Genomic DNA, 20,532 nt, shown 5'->3' with positions numbered 1-20,532 from the left:
TGACAAGGTGAAGGAGTTGATAGCAGAGCGCTAATTTCATCTCCAGTGCTCGGGGAGAGGGGAAGGGATGCGATGCAGCCCTGCACTGTACCCTGGCACCGAAGCTTAGGACTTGTTAGGACAGCTTGGGACGAGTGTCGCAGGGCGGTTTGAGTATGTGGAGGCAGTGGGTGGCTTTGCTAATTAAGGGCCACGACCCAGCTTTAGCTAACAGGAGCTCTGGGCGATTGCAGTTCGGGAGACTGCTGCTGTCTCTGTCCGAGCCTGGGCTGGTGGCTGGGAGAAACCTGTTGCTGCCTTTAGTTTAGGTTTAGTTTAGTTTGGTTTATTCATGTTCCCAAACACAGCGGTGAGAGCAAGAGAAGAGATTTTTTTTCTTGCAACCCAGGACATCACCAAGCCTGTGCCTCGGCAGTGCGTGACCTCCAAATACAACTACAGCGGCTGCCGTTAAAAAAGGTCGTCAGGCACCAGCCCTTCGTTACCCGCCCTGTACACAAGAAATCTGCAGGATTTTGAAAATTTAGGAATTTGTCTCTCTTCTTAGAAAGAGTGAAAAAATACCACGGTGTTAACCAGCGGGAGGCAATGGGAAATGCGCTGGCATTCATTCACTGGAGCCTCGTCCCACGTGGCTGTCTCCCTCTTCCCGCGCTCACCAGGGATGCTGGTACCACCCTTCGCTTCGCCCCAAAGCAATTTCTATTCTAGTAAGGGCATTTTTAAAAGCCTATGTGGCAATTCGGCACAAAAGCGTGGCTTCAGCCCTCTCCCAGGTGAAGGGAATAGCATTGGGTCGCTGGTGAGGGGGATACTTGTACGTGCATGTGTGTGTGTGTTGTGTATAGGGATTTTTTTACGGGTGTGGGATGGAGCGGCCACGCTCAGCCAGCTGGATGGGCTGGGGTGCCAGCTTTTGCAGGCTGGGTCACTGGCTCTGCCACAGCACATGTCCCTCAAGTGAGTGCCTGCTCCGGAGAAGGGATTTGTTCATCATTTTAGAGTCTGAGGCGTCATGTACCCTGCTGCTGGCAACGTCGGGTTGCCTTAGCTACGTGAGTCATGGTAACACAGCACAGCAGACACGCAGGCGCTGCCGGGAGGACCCCACGGTCTGAGGTCAAGGCTGAGGACGGGTTGGGCTCACACGGAGGAAAAATGCAAAAAAATGGGGTTTTGACAATTTACCTCCTCTGCAGCTCTCCCCACGTGCCCGTCGGTGGGACCTGCTAGCTTTTCTGCAGAATTTAGCAATGCATTTAGCCTGCCGAGGTCTCCGGCTGGCCCTGACATTGCATCTCCCTCCCAAGAGATGCAGGAGCTCATGCTGCAGCTATCAGCCATCACAGCGTACCGGCATTCCCGCTGCTGTCATGTTTTTATTCCCGTGGTCACTCTGTAATCCCAGAGACATGCTTCTCCTCTCTGAGGGGTCTGTCCCTCGAGAAGGACCCCTAATTTCACTGGCGTTACGCCAGCGTCTCAGCAGCAGGGGAAAGTGGAGACTCAAGGCTGTGTAACTTCTTTTATTATAATGATTTAAACACGACATCTGTAGGGAAAAAAGCTGGTTTGCAGGATTGGCATTGTAATCCTGTCAGCTGAAGTCAATTAGTAACAGAGAAACATATGCTCTTGCATTGTAAACTGTTGCCCTCCAAGTTCCTATTAGGGCGTAGCTGTATCCGCAGGCATCAGTACAGTGACCACCGGGTCTCCTAGGAAACTTGTGCTCAAAAACCCCTGGACAGCCGTAAGCTAAGGGTGTGGGTTGCTGCTGTGGAAAGGTTGTGAGGAGCAGCAGTTTTTTCACGCTTTTATTTCCATTTTTTCACATTTTCATACTCCTTAAAATTTGGGGTGTGTTTTTTTTTAATTAGACTATTCCAGAATATCTCCGGGAAGTTTTTGGTTATAGCTCCTTATTATTCTCCTCCTTCAGAAATGTCCTGGGACAAACCGGTGCCATTGGGTCCCCCCAAACCCCACTGGGTGCTGGTCCCTTCTGCAGGCAGGACCTGCTGGAGGGACGTGGAGCCCATCAGGGGCAGCTGCCCAAGATGGAGACACCCTATGAGGGGGCTCAATCTCGCTTTGGGGGTGTTCAGGTCTTTCCATGAGCACAGAGGGAGCTCAGGTACTTCACTCCAAGATGGCCAAGTTCGGGTGAAGAAGTTCTCTTAGGGGCAGCTCACTTAGAAAGGTCTCAGCCAGGGAGACGAAGGCCACCATGGCTGTTTGTTTAATGATGACAGCAAATGAAACGCAGCAAGGCCGGAGCTTTTGGGTTAATTTAAACAAGGGCACCAGCGGAAGCATCTTTGCTCAAGCTGTGAGAATTTTTTTTGCACTGTACGCAAGCCATGCATTAATCAGCAATATCACGTAGCTCCGCTTGCTCAATTTACTAATATTTATCTGACTAAGACTCTTTTTTTCCTAAGCAGCTTGAAATGCCTCATCCCACTGACTCAGTGTGTTACCATTACATGTTGTAAACTGCCGCAGACAGTCATGGAGCAGGCGTGAGGGGCTGGGGAAAAAAGATGTCATTTCCAGTAAGCCTGTCCTTGGTTGTGCTCTGAAGGAGACAGCCAAATAAGGGTGGGTATGTGCCAACTCAAACCTGCTTAGGAGGACTTCAGGCACTGAACTTCAATACTGGGATTACAAATCGGAGCGGCGGGGGGGGCGTGTTTTGTGCCGTCTCTCCCCAGCAGCCTGGACATGACCGTGTGTGTAGCATGTTCCCCTCTCTTGGACATTGTGTAGGGGTTTGGTTTGGTTACCAAAAAAAAAAAAAGGAAAACAGAGGCTTGTGTTATCTGGTCTCTTGAGCTGTTGGTCACGCAGTTCCCTGCTCCGGTCCCCCACCTAATACACGTACCTTTCAGCCTCGCAGCCCAACTTCAAGCCCATATGGCAGAATCACAACGGGTGGAGAGTTGCTGCAAGTTCCGTGCGTAGCTGGGCACGGCGCGGCTCCCCGCTCCCCGGATACATCCTCACGCAGGCAAGGAGGGTGTTGACCCAACAGGTTGGGTTTGGTCCAGGGCTGCTGTCTAAACGCCGGCAGACCTGGATTTAGCCCATTCTCACAATCGCCTTCACGAAGCGGCTTGCTGAGCATCACAGGGGGATCCACGAATACCTTGAGACTTATGTCAGCGGGGAGGAGAGAGGCCTATTGCATGGCTGCCGTGGGACCCATGGTGACTCAGTACTTCCCCTTTAATAAAGACTTCTGCCGAGAGCATGGGAAGACCAGTGGCTTGCCAAGCGCTGCCCTGAACTATGCGGTTATTTACTGGCCCCTTTGAACACCATGAACGTTTTTTCATGTCTAATGATCTCAGGAGATGGTTTAGGGCACAGCTCATAATTTTAAAATGATGGGACATCTCCCCTCCAAAGTCTTCGATTTCCCAAACCAAGTCTGTGCAAGATAAATATTTGGGATATCTTTATTTTGTGTCTGAGACCTCAGCCCTGACTGACGCTGCTATGCTCTTTGCATGTGAGGTCTCCACTGATTACAGCTCATGCCATTCAGCCTGACATTGCCTGTCTGCTACCAGCCAGCCTTTTATTACCCTGGTGTGCTACAGCAATACATTTACCGGAGATTACGAAGGGCCAGGCCTTGTAGTAATATGCTGACACCCCACGCCGAACTGAAGGTCACCACTCCAAATAACCCGCCCTTTCGAAATCTGCAGAGACCAGTAAAGTGGCTGTTAACCATCTTTTCCCATTTTTATCTAGGTGTGGAGACTCCGGTGGGTCCAGCACTGACAAGCGTGTATGAGCGGGATGTCCTGCGTCACATCCAAGCGCATCGCTGGGCTGCGCTGCCTGGTGTCGGTGTGGCACGTGGCCCGGCCGCCCGGCCCGGCTGTCCCGCCGGCGGATGGCTGAGCTCCCTGCTTGGCGCATCCTCCGGGCCCTGCTTTCTGCTTTTCTCCTTTTTTTTTTTTTTTAACTACCAGTGTGTAAACTTCAAGGGTAAACACTGAAAGGTGTCGAAGGACGGCCCAACCACAACATCAACAAACTTGAGGGAGTCTGGGGGGGACGACAGTGATGAGGTCATAGTACTGTCCAGATTTGGGATGTTCCTTGTCTCCAGCACATCGTTCCCAGCAGTGGCCAGGGCCGGGCTGCGGGGAAGGGCTGGAAGGGGAAGAGCATCCTTTCCCTCCTGGGCAGCCAGCGTGTGCGAGAGGACATGGGTTAGCGCTGCTGTCGTGTTTCACATCATCCTTTGGCCGCCAGTTTTTCTTTCTGAAGCCGGGACACTGCACTGCGGCAGGCATGAAGGGTATTTGGCACCGGCTGTCCTCTCCTGAGGCTTTCCGCCTCCTTGCTAATGTCCCCACTGCCATGAACTTTACCCGCTATGATTTCCCTGCTGCTCCCTCCCAAACCCGCACCCACGGCCAGCTCTCCGCCCGTGCAGCCAGCGGGAGCTGAGGATGCCACGTTGCCTCACTGGCAGTGCCCAGGAAAACTGGAGGGAAACGGGTGACTGATATGGTGGATTAAAAAAGAAAATAATAATAAAGGTCTCCATGCTTCGGCTTCAGGTGCTTCAATGAGACCTCTAAAACTATGGGACAAAAAGGAGAAGGGGAATCAGCAATATGTATTTTTCCAGTTTTGGTTGACTTTCCCAAATCTAACCTGTCACCGATTTATTTCCCCACTCCAGCCACCAAATAAAAGGGAATGGGGTGAGTTCAACAGCCCCGAGCCATAGAATTTGGTCTGTATAAACTCCAGGTGCCACCCAATTTGTACCTGTCCTTTGCCTTTTGGGTCATATGGCGGAGGATAACGGCAGCCCGCTTGCTCCGTGGTGCCCAAACTAATATTTGCTGATGGGGCTAACATGTAAAAGCCAAACTTTCTTTTTTTCCTGCCTGTTACTCAGACTGCCTCATATTCGAACACCCTGCCTCACCTTAGCAAATATTTGCAATAAATAGCTCAGGGCATGTCACAGCCTTGGGTCCTGGAGACGAGCCCAGCTCTCCTGCCGTAACTCGGGCTGGGTGGGGAAAGCAGCGAGCATCAATGACGCCGTTATTCTCCTCCTGACGGTCCCCGAGCCGATCGGCTGAACCAGGACATGGGAAAGGGAAATCATAAGTCATACAAAGCTGAGCATTTGATTTTTTTCCACTCTGTTAAAGAAACCACTGTTTGGTGGCAGGGAGAAACGGATTTGCAGAAACCTCTGTGTGTTTTGTGCAGAGAGCAAAAGCCGGCACTTTTGGCGATGGGCACGAGCCTGGTGGCCCGGTGGTCCGGTGGCCTGGTGGCCCAGTGGCCAAGGGGCAGCCTGTGCCGGTGCTGCTGGAGGCACCGGTGACCGCAGCCTTTACGAGTGGAAAAAAAGATGAAGCGAGAAAGTTTGTGATAAAGCAGGGAGGCAGTTATGGGGAGGAAATGAGGGCGCTTGGCACGTAACCTTGGCCAGGCTCTGCTCCCCGGGGAACGAGCCAAAAATAAATTTCCCGGGAGGCAGGGCAGCCAGCGCCCAGGTTGAAGTCCCTGCGTGCCGTGGGGGTGGGAAGCAGCCACGGCACCCACGGGGGATCCGAGGGGGCAGAGACGTATTGCCCTGCTGAAGGCATCCCGCTGCTTTACTGGGGGCGGCTTTCTCCCCCCTTCCCGGGGGATTCCTTGGGAGCCTGGCACCCACACTTCCCCCTTCGCGTGCCCTCCGTCGGCTCAGTGGGCATCCAGCCCGGTGCCTGGTACAGCTGCGGAGGAAAAGTTATTGTCATTGAGCTGAAAACACAGAAAGCTGTGTAATAGCTTAAAACACGGAAACCCCCTTAATGTGGCACAATTTCTGAGTGCTCACTGGGCCAAATGTCCTAAAAGTATAGCTATTAACCCCAAATTACTGGTGTCCTTTAGAAGAGGGTTCCCTTCTGCGAGCAAAGACAGGTAGCACTGACTGGCATTTACCACCCCGGGATGGGTTTATCTGAGCTTTTCTGGAGCTGTTGTAACCAGAGGGGTTGCTACAGCAGGGATAAAATGCTTTAAATTCCTAATTTCTCAATCTATTGGATATTTGAAGTATTAAGTCCTGCTGGCTGGCTGGCCTTCGGAGCTGGGAAATAACCTGCAAACGGAGGAAAATGAGTTAAATGGCTTGGCAGGCAGCCAGGATGACTAAGTCATTCTTCCAGCCTTACTGGAGCAGGAGTCAAAGTCACAGAGCTGGACACATTTCCCATAATTGGAAACCCTTGGTCAGAACTGCGGGATACGGGGCTGCAGCAAAAGCGGTGCTGGGCTCCGAGCGGCTGGTGGGGCCACGGGCAGGGCAGCTCCGGAAGGGAGATGCATGTCTGTGAGTGTGCGTGCTTTGCAAAAAAGAAAGCAATGAACAGAAATAGCACATCATGCATTTGGGCAAAATAGCGGCAAACAAGGCTGGAGTTTACGACATGGACACTGCCAGCCCGGTTTCATTCCCAAGGTCTTTCTAAAAGCCTCTTTGGGCTTGCACAGGGACCTCTCAATCCTTAACTTTTCTTACAAGACCCTGAGGTGCGAAGCTATGTGATAGCAGGAGGAGAAATGTTTGATTTCAGTGAGTCCACCTCCTTTCTTCCTTCTCCTCCTCCGGCCACGGAGGAGGGATGCGGCAGCGCCTGCTGTTTGCCCAGCCGTTGCCGGGATCGCTCATTCCTTTCCCTTCTGGATGGGACTTGTCTGCAGCCACTCCAGCAGTGCGTGACAATAACCAAGCACCCCGTGGGGAGCCGTGCGGCTGCTTCACCACCCACGACTTCTTTAACTGCCGTATCGGCGCCGCTCGGCTCACGACACCACCAAAAATCGTCATCATCATCGGATGCTGCTGGGAAACGGGCAATGGAAGAAGAAAACCAGGCGGTCACTCCCGGCATCCCCCGGGCTGGTCCCCTGGGCAGCGGTCTCCCCGGCGCTGGGATTTTTGGCTCCGGCTGCCCTCTGAGCACATTTCTTCGCCGCACGCCCAGCCCACAGCCCGCAGCCCGGCCTGTCCCGTGGCTGATAAGAGAAGGAGCTTGACCTTTACCTTTGGTGACTCATGGCTGCTCCTGCTTCACCTGTGCGTCAAGGGCTGGTTGCCTCCTCCATGGGAAAGCTCCTAAGTGTTGACCAGGGGCAGGAGGAGGACAACCACACCTGCACCCAGAAATCCCCTTTAGCCATGGTCATTCAATCGCTTATCGCCCTGCGGTGCCTCGCTCGCTGCTTCTGCTGCTCCTCTCACGGCGTAAAGCAAGGCTGTAACGGTAGTGCCGTGGGAGAGTTTGCTTTACCCCTGCTCAGAACTGAATGGCAATTGCATTGGCATGATAATGAATTAAAAATAAAAATCCTCTCTTATTTATGCCGCAGGCCATCACCAGCTCACCAAGGTCTTGGGTGGTCAAAGCCATCGCGTCTTTCCCAACCCCTGAAAGGCATCTCTGGGTGTCCCGGTGCCGCGGGGCAGCTCATCCCCATGCTGCCCCCAGTTTGGGAATGGGGACACCTGGACACGCCACCTGGCCGTGTGGTGCTGGGGACTTTGGGTGTTTGCCAGTGGAGGGAAAGGAGGTCCCCAGGTCGGGGTGGGATGCTTGGGCGCACCACGGCCCTGTGGGATGTGTGGGGTGCTGTGTTGCTGCAGAGGAGAAACACCCTCCCAGGCGTGGAGTGTGCCCCGTGAGTCGCCGCCCCACACTGCCACCATGATGGGCAGTGGTGGGAGATTTTTGTGTTTCCTCCCAGGTTTCTTACAGCCATGTCTTCTCCTGAAGGCTATATATTTCTGTGTACATACACATTGCGGATGCGCAGAGACCGGCGCTGTGCACATGGGGTACCAAGGCAGGAGCCCGGGACCCCCTTGCCTACCCTTAGCTACACCAGCACGCCAGCCACAGGTGATGGCCATGCACAGATGAGGATGAGGATGAGGATGAGGATGAGGATGAGGATGAGGATGAGGATGAGGATGATGAGGGGGCTGCCCTGAAGGAAGGGCAGCTGCTTAGCACCGCTGACACACAGCACCCTGCTCCCCAGCCTGAAATGCAGGAGGGTGGTTGTATTTTCATTCCCCACAAGTGGTTGCTACAAGTCATCTTGAATCGTAAGGGATTTCTCATCTGACAGCAATGAGGGGAGAAGAGGGGAAAAAGGCTTTAACCTGGTGAGAAAGCTGGGAAGCGGGATGGGGATTCAGTCGTCCCCACGGGAGTGGAACTGCATTTCTCCGGGAGATCAACAGGTTGTGGGACGCTGCAAAAATGTCCCCTCTGCAAAGCCAGGCCGTGATCCATGATTGCTGCTGGCATCCAGGACGATGAGCCTCTGTCGAGCATCTGGGACCCCGGGGCAAAGGGAGCGGGAAGGCAGGGAGGAGGTTTGTGTTCGTGGGGGCTTTGGGGAGCCTGGAGCGGGATCTCAGCCCCGGCCTTCGAAGGGAGGAGGCTGCTGGCTCGGCACTGACTGATGGACCCGACCCAGCTCTTGGATGTTGCTCCCATCTGGGCGTTTAAAAAAGCAGGTTTCACTTCTCCCTGGTTAAAGGCGCCCTTGTTCTCCCATCCGGCGCAGGGCTGGGGCGGCCGGCCGGCAGCGGCGGGTGACTCAGCTCACCCACGCAGCAGCCTGCCATCCAGCCTGGCTACGTTTGCCGAGCAGGTGAATCAATATTGCACAGAAAGACCTTGGACCTTGACTTCTTTCCCTTTCCCCCCCCTTTTTTTTTCCCCTTCCCCTCCCTGGGGCCGCACTCCCTTGAGCGGCACCGGCCGGGCGGCAGCCCCGGCTCCCTGCCTGCCCAAGGCCGGGGCTCTGCGGGGTGGCCACGCGTTGGCCATCCAACGCCCGGCCGGCAGCTCGGTGGTCCCGGGGCCGCCTGCCCCTGTGAGCCGAGGGCAAGCCCAGCGGCGCCGGCCAGGGGCGGAGGAAACGCCGAGGGTGTGGTGCAGCCACAAAGCCGCCGGCTTTTTTTGTAATATTTTTTTTTCTCTCTGGCAGGAGGAAATTGTAAAGCAATTACGTTTCATTGAAACCTGAGGAGGACGGACAGTCCAGCGCACCGGACCCAGTCAAGGCCAAAGCTCTGGCCTCCCGGCTGCCAGAGAGCAATAAAACGCAGAGGCATCGTGGGACTAAGCCAGCAGTTCGGCCCCTGCAATTATCACTCTTTCCCAAGGGAGATTTCTACCACGTGCTGCCATTTTTCCCTCCCTGGTCATGCGTTAGGACAGACAGACAAGGTGGTGCCTACAGGAAAAGTGCACACGTGGGCTGGATGGGTTAGTCCCACCTTGGTGCTTGCTGTGTGGGGTCATGGGGAGGCTGTCTCTATCAGAGCACGGCTGCCTACTGCTTGGCATAAAATAAAATAGAATAGAATAGAATAGAATAAAATAAAATAAAATAAAATAAAATAAAATAAAATAAAATAAAACAAAACAAAGTAAAATAAAATGAAATAAAACAAAGTAAAATAAAATGAAATAATTACTTTTTGAGGTCCTAATTGAGGCTCTGCTTTTGCTTTCAGACACTCATCCCACCCCAGCAGCTTGTCCTCTATCAACAACCACCCAGTATTTTATCCAGGAGGCGTTTCTGGCTGGTGCAGTGTGTGGGGAGGGCTCGGTTTGGCTTCGGAGGGTTTTTTGGGTTTGGGGTATTTTTAAGCTGTTCGTTGCCCCTTTGATGTGCTGGCTCCAACACCAAAAAAAAGCCTATTGCAGCTTGCCTGGGGGTGCCGGGGCGGGATCCGAAAGTGCCGGCAGCGTGGCTGGGAGGCTGTCGGCTTCGATCTGGTCCCACCAGTCACCCCAGAGCTGCTTGCAAAGCCCTGTCCACCCTGGGGGGTGACAGGGGAACCCCCCCAAACCCTGTTGCACACCATGCCCAGAGATCTCCCATGGTGCTACAGACACGCTCGAAGGGGGCCGGTCCCCCCCTCCCCTGCACCGCCATCCCCTTTAATTAAAAACTGAAATCGTGTAATTGCCTCTTCATTAAAGCCAATTAAAACCCGGCTGACGAGGGAGGAGGTGGCACATTTTGCAACTCGCCGTGGAGATGAGAAAGCGCGCACCGCAATTACGGTGTCTGTTTGCTTTGCCTTCACCCAACGTCTTAATCAGGGCTGGCTTTGAAATCAGACCCCGGGTGAAACGGCGCTGGCGGGTTCCTCGCGCCCAGCAAACCCCGCGTACTGGTCGGGCCGGGTGCTGGGAGAGGCCGCTGCGCATCGCGGTGGGAAAGGGAGGCCAAGCTGCCTCCTCTTCTTCCTCCTCCTCCTCCTCCTCCTCCTCCTCCTGCCCTGCACCGGCAGACTGGGCCACGTGCGGAGGAGGGATGCTCGGGGGGATGAGGGATGGAGAACAAGACTCCCCCATGCCCGGCTGAGGAGCCCCCGGCGCCAGGGGCTTGCTGGGCCAGTGCCTGCAGCTCTGCCTTTCACTCTCCATCGTTCAGGGGTCCATCCCCCCTTCTCCTTGGCCAGCAGATCCCGACACAAGACAAGCCATCTCTGGGACTGCAGGAGTTTCCAGCCGGAGCACCTCTACCAAGTCTACAAGCGCAGAGCCGAATACACAGCAGCAGCGGCGGCGCTGCTCGAGATGCCGGCTCAGTGATTTACTCTCTTGCTGCCCGGCTTTGAAACGCCTGAGCAAGCAGCCCTTGCGAACGCTTTGTTGCACACACCGCACTTGCCTACGTTTTGACCTGAACCGTGCTTATTAACCTCTTTTTTTTTTTTTTTGGTATAATAACAGTCCAGCGTTCTTTGTAGGCGATCTTTCTTCAAAGATCTCCTTTTTGATCTTTTCATAGGCTAAGCAACAATTCATCCTATATAAATCTCAGATTGAAAGTACATAATTTGTTTTTCCCTGCTTTTTTGAAGCGGTAAGAGATGAAACGGCTTAGGGGAATGTCAGCAGCAGTTATATCTTAATTGGTTTTTCTCTGCATCAAACTGCCTTGAACTATTCACTTGTGTGCAGGAGCTCTACGTGACCTTTACAGCAAGTGCTTTAACTCCCCTAACAAGTTATATCCCATCGCTGACTTCAGGAGTTTGCTTTGGTAGTGGCTCTGGTACTAATTTTGTACCCAACCCTCCTTCTCTCACGCTCTTTCTGTCCAGGAAAATCAAAGAGTTTCAAATGTGCCTTAAGTCAGGAGCGTGAAAAGGAAGAAGGAAGACTAGATAATCGGGTGAAGTAAAAAATAATATAAAAAAAGGAAAAAAACCCAAACACCTCCTAAGTGTGACCTTACCACTGTAGGCCCAGTAGATGTTAATGCTAAAACACCGAGGCACGTTCCTCCTTTACCCCTAACAGGTGGACAAGCACTGACTCAGCCACCGGCGGGGTGAATTTGCTTTGCGAAAAGATCAGTTTAACAGCTCACAAAGAATATTTGCAGGGTGCAAAGACTGTTTGCATCGGTGACAGACCAATAGTCCTTCTTTTCCAGCACTATCCTACGTTCTTTGGTTTTTGCCCCAAGTAGGGGCAAATTATTATTTTGTGGGTTGTTTTTTTTTTTTTTTGCCCCCTTTGGGTTATGTTGCATAATGAATTAATTCATTTCCGTACCGTCTCCCTTCTCTTCAGCCCTTTTCTTAAGCTGGGATGGGTCTGGTTTCGGTTATGTTTAACTTGCAGATGCTGGGGGCAAGCAGTGAGGCAGGGGCGAGTCAACAAGCGGCCACTGCACCACTGACGACGGCTCCTTTGGGAACGGAAAATTTGCTAGGAGGGGTTTTCTTTTTTTGCAGCGCAGGACTGTTACCAGGAAGGCTCGTAGGAGCTGGGAGGCTGCGCAGAGCCGCGCCGGCAATTGGAGCGCTCGCTCGCCGGGTTGTGTTAGCCCGGTTTGGCATCCCCACGAGGTGTCCGGATTCCCACGGTAAAAAACGGAGGGTAAGGCAGCTTGTGCAAGAGGCGAGCGCGCTGCTGGGTGGAGCGCGCATTTTTGCTTGTGTAATGGTGAGGTGAACAAGCAGAGAGGAAAGCCGGTCTGGAAACAAAAGCTGGCACTTGGCAAACAGCTCAGCCTTCATTCACATGATGCTTCATTAACAGCGCACAGGCTTGGATTTTTATTTTTTTTAATTTTTTCTATCCTTTTTTTTTTTTTTTTTTGACGCTTGGCAAACCTGAGTGACTTACAGTGTTTATTATTTGGCTTCCTGGTCCTGGCCCACGAGAGGCTGGAGGTATTTAGGACAGCAGTATGAGCATATGGAAAAAAAATAACTCTGCCTGTTATTAGCGTAATGACTGTAAACTGTTTGGCAAAGGCAGGATGAAGGTTCGTCCATGCGCAGGTCACAGCTATGGCGACAGAGCTGTTCGCATACCGATTATAGTGAAAAACATGGGCAGCAAAGGTAAAAACTGTGAGGGCTTCAGCTTCAGGGGAGAAGTCCTGAACAGTTATATTGACCCAAGATCAACGCCTCCCAGACTTCATTTGGGAAATAATAGATACTTAGCCGTAGGAAGAGGCAGAGGGTAAAGAAGCATGAATGCAGCACTTTATTTTTTTGTTTACTCATTGCCATTTACAACAGGCTATCGAGAGGTGATTTGCAGGAGCCCAAAGTAAACTTCTTCATGCTTTTCCAAAAGCCACATATTGGCGGACATGAAGAGCCACGGGACCAGGTGAAGTTTAGCGAATCCAAGGCTTTGGGGCACATAAGGTGTGCTCCAGCAGTGGGAGAAGCAAGTCTCCCATCTAGCTTGCATAGTCCCCTACTTGCGCTTATAGGCTCAACTAGAAAGGATGTTTCTTCCGTTTTCTGGCTGAGCTATAATTGCTCCCAAAAGGGCTCAAGCTAGGATGTTTCAGAAGGTGGTGCAAATTTCAAGCGCAAGTTCATAAGGTTGTAACGTCAGGCAGCCGGGGCATGTCTCACATCTTAAACTCGCCTCCCGAACCACTGAGCACGCAAAGAGCGAGCGATTTCCTCGTGCCGTAGCTAGTCCGACCTCTTTTTGCGCGCTCCTCTCCAGCGTGGGCCTCCTGCGGACCGCGCTGTGCTGAGCTGGCTTCCTTGGCGAGACCTCATTTGCTTGAGGAACTGCCGTCAAGGCAGCATTTAACTGAGGATGAATTTATTACGAGTCTCCTTTATTTTGAAACAGGAAAAGCCTGTTTAATGAGGAGAGTGGAAACACGCAGAGAACATTTTAATTTTTCCAGCTACCACAAATCCTAACCAGATAGCAAACCCCAGATAACTGATATTGGACCGAAAGCCTACAGCTCTCGGTTATCCCAAATACCAAGCTCCCATGAAGGTACCTTAACGCTGTGCAAAAGGCTCCTGAGAAACCACAGCCCGTCCCCAATTTTCAGCTGGAAGCAGCATATTTGCCATTTGTTTCTGTATCAGATAGGGGTAGTACCTCCAAGGCTTTCTTCCTAGACAACCGAGGAGCTGAGAAGCTGTTAATCACGCTGCAGCCCGAGTAGGCGACACGCCAAATTAATCTCGCTTGGACCACTTCCAGCTGCTTCAGCTTTCAGACCCAGAAATGGAGCTTTTTTTTTTTCCCCTCAGATGAGAAGCTACCGACATGAAGACTGCATCAAAAGAGCGTGTTCCCACAGATGAAACTTCACAGTTTCTTTTAGCAGGTTGCTGTGATGGTAATCAGGCATGTATGCATGTAGAGTCACTTCTCTGGAATCACCTCACCATTTTTAAAACTTCCCACTTTCATTTTGCATAGGGCCCCCAATTTATTTGTCCTAAGACATGGTCTTCAGAAAACACCAATATTGACCTTTTTAAGTTTCTTTTCCAACAGTTAATCGCTCTTACCTCCTTTTTGCACACCCACACTCCCTCTATTTACCATCCAGACTGTATTTGCCAAGCCGTGACATTCTGACAACCCACCCATCAGTTCTTGATACTCTTTTTCTGCTGAAGGAATGAGCTGAGCTGTTGAAGTACCTGTTCGTTACTTTTCCTGTAGATAAAGTCTATAAATGACCATCTGAAAGCAGAGAAGAGTCCTTGAAACGCTCATCTCTGCTGTTATCAGCTCCATCTGTAATGGCAAGAGCACAGCTTGGTTTTGACAAGATCTGTTTTCTGTGTCAACTGGAGTTAACTCTGCTTTAACGAACCCAAGCTCAGCATTCCCATCGCTTTCCCGAGGATGAACATCTCGCCAGGCAGCTTCCTTACCCACCCATCTCATTTGCGCTCCCCGAATGCTGGCACATTTGCTCTCAGAGTTCTGGAATTTCCCGTTTTGTCAAAATTAAAGTTAGCCTTTCAGGATTCATGCACATAAATTACTTCGGTGTGCTAATTTGCAGATGTTTATCTCCAGGTAGCAGCACTCCTCTTTAACCATGTAATGTAAAGTACTTCTTTAGGATGGTGAAACTACTATTCCATTTCTTTTGATATAAAAAGAAAAAAAAATAAGCCGGTCAAATAGCTCTATTTGATGTGCCTGACATCACTGATGCTGTTCTGTTATTAGCCAGTTTGCATGTGTGCAAACTCCGTTTGTTATTCCTCCCCTTGTGAGACATGCCTTTATGCTCTTCTCTGTGCCTGCCACAGTGCACTACAGTCTAATGACTGGTTACAAAAACTTTGTATTTAAATGAAAGTCCAGAACCTATTCCTGCCTTAACACTGTAACATGTCACCTGAGCATTAGTGCCACGCATTTTCTGACTGCAAGGTATTGATGGGGGAATATCTTAACACGTCATAAACCAGCTGATGTCCCCCAGCACCTTATTTAGTCCGTGACCAAATTGCATAGAACACAGGGAATCTTTAACAATGACGTTGCCCCCAAAAAACCCAAATCCCACAAACCATTCCAGACTGTTTACTTGCAAATTGAGCAAGTTTGTTCTGATTTACATCAAAGAACTCTATAATGCCATATTCACAAGGGCTCATTTTCTTTGGCTTTTGACAACAAAGGAATCTAGCAGGATGTTCCGACAAGAGCTGTTCGAGGCCAAGCAGCCAGCACAGCCCTTGTTAAACACTTCACCGTTCACTACCAGAAGTCAAAGGGATATTCACTTAACCTAGGAAGCATTATGGACCAGACAGGCACCAACGATCATGTTTCACAACTTTAATAGAATATTCTATCTATTCTGTACAAATTGAAAACACCGTATTAAGTTACAAATGTGTAAGGTAAGGCTGGAGCACTCTACATGCCTGGTCACAGTGTTGATACAGCTGCTATTCAACTGCTGCCAGAGGTTGGCAATGGATGCTGAAACTAGAAACGTGTACCTGGAGTGCCACACAGCAACAAAAGGTCATTTTGAAGACTTCAGAGCTTTAAATAAAACAAACTGTGGAATGGAATAATTTCAGTGTTGCAAGTAAGACACCAAAGCTTCAGATTTATTGAACTGAATTTTGATAAACTTCCGTGTTCATAGTGAACGGTCCTTCCATGCTGGACACTAAGCAGTAAGACTACTGGAAATTTTCTGGTTCTTTGGCTGCAACCCACTTCCATCAACAGCAACAGTTTGGCCTTTGCTTTTTGATCTTCATCCAGAAGAGTTGTCATTTTGATGTGAGTTCGTTTCTTCTGTCTAGACTACTACATTGAGACCAATTCAAATTATTTGTTTTACAAGTACCCATATTGTATGCAAAAGAGGAAAAAGATTTTCAAGTATATTAAAAACTATTAAAAAGCACTAATTCTGTCAAAGTACTTACAAACATGAATAAATAAATAGTAAGATGAACAACTAAGTCTCAAATATGACACCCCCTTCAATTGGTTTTACTGAGATAATAAATATGACATTTAAAGCTGCTCAAGCACTAGTTCAATTTGTAGATTGCAAGAAACATTAAAAAAGGGGGGAGGGAACTAGCAAAAAAGTCATATTGCTCTATCTGTTTCAGCTACCATACATGAAATCCATTTACTTTAGCCTCTCAGCACATTGCTATTCCACAATTTTCAATGTTCAACAAGAAAATGGATAATCCTCACTTGGTAGTCTGGACTATTCCCCCATGCCTAGGGCAAAAGGCTCTAAAGGCCTACTGACATACTTAGCTACAGTGTACCAACGGCTGTAGAGTGTGCTTTATTTAAACCTCCTATTTCCCAAATGCATTGAAGTTGCCACTGTACATGTTAAGCAATAAAGAAAAGTTAGTGAAAATCATGCATTTTTAAACAAATTAATTTTAAGCATTGTTAATAAGATTGTGCTGCAGCAATGGAATATCCTGAACTGCAGGCCAGGTATCCAAATATTTGTTACAAGTTGTTCAAATGTCACTTCCAAGTGGTATTTCCTTATTACTGTTGTTTGCATTCAGCAGGTTGGCTGGAATCTTTCTGTATAAAGGGAAAAAGAAAAAAACTGTTAAAAATCAAAATGGCATACAAGAAAATACTTCAACAAATAAAAGAAGTTGGCTATGCTGTTTTGAATTAGCTAGAGATATCATTAGCATGTACAAAAAAGCTACATGTAAACTCAAGCTAGATGATAAAGGTCTGAACAGCAGCCACCGTATTTATTGGGTGTGTCCCCCCCCAACTGCTTGGTACCCCATAATATATTTAATCTACATTTGTGTTCTTTACACTCCATCCAGTAGGCCAAGGTTCAAACAAACAAGAAAGCAAAACACCTTCTACTCCCCCCAACCAGAGGCTCAATTTGACTTTCAGTGCCTACTAAGCAGTTTAACAATAAACTGCCACCTCCTCAGTAACTCTGAGGAGGGAGGAAGGCAGGGAAGGTAGGCTGCTTATTCTGCAGCACGTCCGAGTTTTTTCTTAGAAGCCTTGCCCTTTCTGCTAAGGTGATAAAAATGTAATTAATGTGTTGATTTCTTCTAGGTTCTGCATCACCAGCAGGTAACTATTCAACAGTTTAACACTGGGCAAGAAGTCCACATGTTAATTTGAGTATGTAAAAGTAGAAACACCTTCATTAAGTAGTAAAACAACTTCCCCTATGGCAAAAGGAAGTGTATTTGGGAAGGAGAACAAGTACTCAAACAGCTCAGAACTTCACATTTTACACTGCACTTGTTTTTTGTTATAAAATCAAATTCTTAGAAAGCAGGAGAATTTATTCGGTGTTATTTCCTGTTTGCTTCTCCCTTTACCATTCTTAACATAGTTTATTATAAACAAATAGCAGTCACAGAAACCTGCTGAATTCTAGTAAAGAAAAATACGGGTATAAAACATGACCCCTTGAATGTCATTGACCACAAAGTAAAATGTTTCTTAGTAACTATCCTAAAGAAGAGCTTTATGTGTTGTAAAAGAAGCAAACATGCAAGAGTTCATTATACATCACGGGACCAAGAGCTAAGACAACTTACGCATTCTGCCTGTAGTGAGGAAGGACAGGTGCAACTAAGATTCCTTATCATAAATTATCTTAAGCCCTTGATAATCTGCACTAAGCTCAGACTATTTTTCTCTTCCTCACCTAAACTGCTCTAGGGTTATAGCGGTCACTATCATTCCCACTGGAAGTCTGGATTAAAGCCAAACACTGTCTCATCTGCACAGATATGCCAAGGACCTTTCACACTTCTTCCTTGTGGTTCTCCTCCCCAGCACATCTGGCTAACTTAACTTTGTACTCTCTCATCTGCCTGGCCTTCCAAATAACACTGATATGAATTAATTTTCACTGATCTGGGACTAAATGCAGCACGAATTCCCTCTTGAAAAGGGGATATGTTTACACAGAACACAAATTAGCATTCCCTCTTAAAAAATAAATAAATGAATCTGACTGCCACTGGTAATATGTTGCATGCTATTCCTTTTCATTTAGAGGCAGGCAAAAACAGGCAACACTTATCAAAAAGCTTTCCAAAAGTATCTATTTTTCTTATAGCCTTTGTATTTGAACATGGTCAGAGTCGTGCACACCATCACTTGCCCTCCCCCATGCATTCTGGATAATAGCCATAATCAAGTCACAAACAGTTATTAGGAAGTACTTAAAAATCTTTCCATCTCCCTCCTTCCTTCCTATTCACCTGTTCTATTTATATCAGACACACTTAAGTTGACCACTGCAACCATTTCAGCTGAATTTTAATTAGTTATCAACCAACCCACTTATATTTTCTAAACTTCATTATCTTTTATTTATACTTGTCTTTATTTCTGTAAACATTTGAATCATATTATTGCATATAACCTTTATCCTGTAAAAACTGAGTCACAGGGATTACAAAGTTCCTTAAGGACCTTTCAGTGGTGATTACTGCTCTGAGGCAAAAAATACAGTTTAAGGGGTTCTCGGATATAAGTCAGTTGTTGGAGAATTTTGAGAGAAATACTGCTATTTTTAGCTTACAGTTGAGGGCATATCTATCTTGACCATATATATGAAAATGCTTAAGCAGGGCATAAGTAATACAGCAGTATCTCAGACCCAGACTCCAACACAATCAATTTTCTTCCACCATTTCAATAGCACAGCACTTGCTCCTGCTGAGCAAGCCAGCACGTGAGCTCCATATTGCCTTCAGTTACCCGTCAGCCTCACATAAAGCATCTCGCAGTCTAATCCCGAGATGACAACGGCACAGGTAGACGACTACAATTTTCTTTAACTTACAGCTGTCTCATCAGGCACACGCATGTTGAAACTTATCTTTGGCCTCTAATGGCTCCCGCAAGACTAGGGACCAGACCCCAAGCTGCAGGTGTGATCGAGATACTACATCCATACTCCCGCAGGCAAGGCTATTAAGCTGAGCCTGCTCTTCCGGCACTGCCCAGGCTGTTGGTGACACTTGGTCAGCCAACCACTGCCAATCCATTTATTTGCCTTAGACAGACCCTGTGCTATTTTTCTCCCCGTTCTAGCAAGATTTCCATTCATGCTGTATTTCCCTAAATTAACTTCCCAAGATATCTTAGAAATGTTGTTGAAGTACATCAGCCAGGCAATAAAGACCAAACAGAGACTTTAACTGGCAAAGATAAGGAGGAATTGCATCTTATTTTAAAATAAACTTAGCAGCAAACACATGTACTGAAGTTCACTACCAGCGCTGTACAGAGACAAGTAAGAATTCTTGTCATAAAGAGATTTTCTATAGCAGTCATGAACAATGACTTAAGTTCATATGAAAAGTGGTAGAATTTTTTATTTTTACATCTTTTAATATTTACTTATTCTGCGCAAGGAGTTTAAACTATTCTGGGCTTTTTGATTCCAGTTTGAGACGCTGTGCCAATGGAGATATATAAGCTAAATGAGACTCCCACCTGTTTTTTTTCCTAACAAGCATTTTTGCCACTACCTTTTATTTATTGCATCACTTGTTCAGAATTTAAAAAAATACTCTTGCTACAATGGGCATGAACATTTTTCTTCTGGCATTTGACTACCCAGGAGAACAATGCAAGAAACTTGAGCTAATTAGCTTACGTACAGACCACTTGCTCAGACATCAGCAATTACATCAGCTAAACTGCATCAGCTGCTTATAGACACAGAAGACATGCATCAAATTTCAAGAGGGAATTTCACCTAAAATTTGCAGGCTCATAGGGCTAAAATGGAGAAGAAAAGCAGGTCTGAAGTAATATTGCTTTCATGACTTTCATAGACACAGCCCACCAGCCAATTAATCTGGTGTCCTAGAGGATGGGGGCAAAGTATCCATGCCATTTATCTTAGCAATTTAATCCTTTCAAACCAGATCTTTTTCACATAAAGTTACTGCTGAAAAAGACACTGAATTTCTATTAATCTTCAATGTTTAAACAAATTAGGCAGGACACATTCCTAGGTGATTCAAAGAGCAATCGAGCCTTTACCTCCTTACTTTTACAAATCACTTTTTGGGAAGCTTCCCATCCACTGAAGAAGCACAGGCAAGCCAGTCAAGATCCCACCTGACTCTCAAACAGACTTTGCTGCCAACAGTGGGATCAATGCAGGCAGCAGGCATTAAAGCTGATGTCCTTTCCAGCAGAGGAGGAAGAAAGCCTTTCAATATTTCAGATGTCCTACCATGAAATAGTCCAGTTAGGGGTCCTAAAGCTAAACCTTATCTTTGTTCATTTTCTAATCTATGTTATTGAATGAGAAAAAGCAAAGATATCAAATACATACACAGGAAGTAAACCCAGAGCTAACTGGAGCTAAGCAAGCAAGCGGTCCAAACTGCCTCCTCCACAACTGTACAGAACGCTTCAAATGTTCTGAATATGAATTTGCTGCTAACAGGCCCTTCTGCCACTTTTACTTAAAAGATAGACTAAGCACCTTGAAGCATGTGCAGTCTCTCCCCACAGCAGCTTTTTAGTTCATAATTCAAAACAGCATTCTATATTACATTGTCAGCTACTTCTCTTTTCAAGCTTAGCGTCAGTAATGTGAAATAAAGGCAGCTAAAGGGACAGGGCATGCAAGCACACAGAAAAACTTACTAGACAAAACAAGCTACATTATCTG

The 20,532-nt window shown here is 48.1% G+C and overlaps 1 protein-coding gene across 2 annotated transcripts in view; it reads right to left on the bottom strand.

Moving 5' to 3' along the window:
* Positions 1–15,158: 15,158 nt before the first annotated feature.
* Positions 15,159–20,532, bottom strand: part of NAP1L4 (nucleosome assembly protein 1 like 4) — a 28,420-nt gene continuing 23,046 nt past the window's right edge. The window contains exon 16 of one of the 2 annotated variants that reach the window (XM_059825829.1): positions 15,159–16,418. In XM_059825829.1, the coding sequence (XP_059681812.1) occupies positions 16,380–16,418 (39 nt within the window). In that variant the 3' untranslated portion in view covers positions 15,159–16,379. The remainder of the gene's footprint in view (positions 16,419–20,532) is intronic. The other variant, XM_059825830.1, reaches the window with a different exon arrangement.

The sequence above is a fragment of the Gavia stellata genome, chromosome 17 (assembly GCF_030936135.1).
Source record: "Gavia stellata isolate bGavSte3 chromosome 17, bGavSte3.hap2, whole genome shotgun sequence".
In the NCBI taxonomy this organism is placed as follows: domain Eukaryota; kingdom Metazoa; phylum Chordata; class Aves; order Gaviiformes; family Gaviidae; genus Gavia; species Gavia stellata.
The sequence above is the reverse complement of the archived record's forward strand: the minus strand, read 5'-3'. Positions and strand labels throughout refer to the sequence as shown.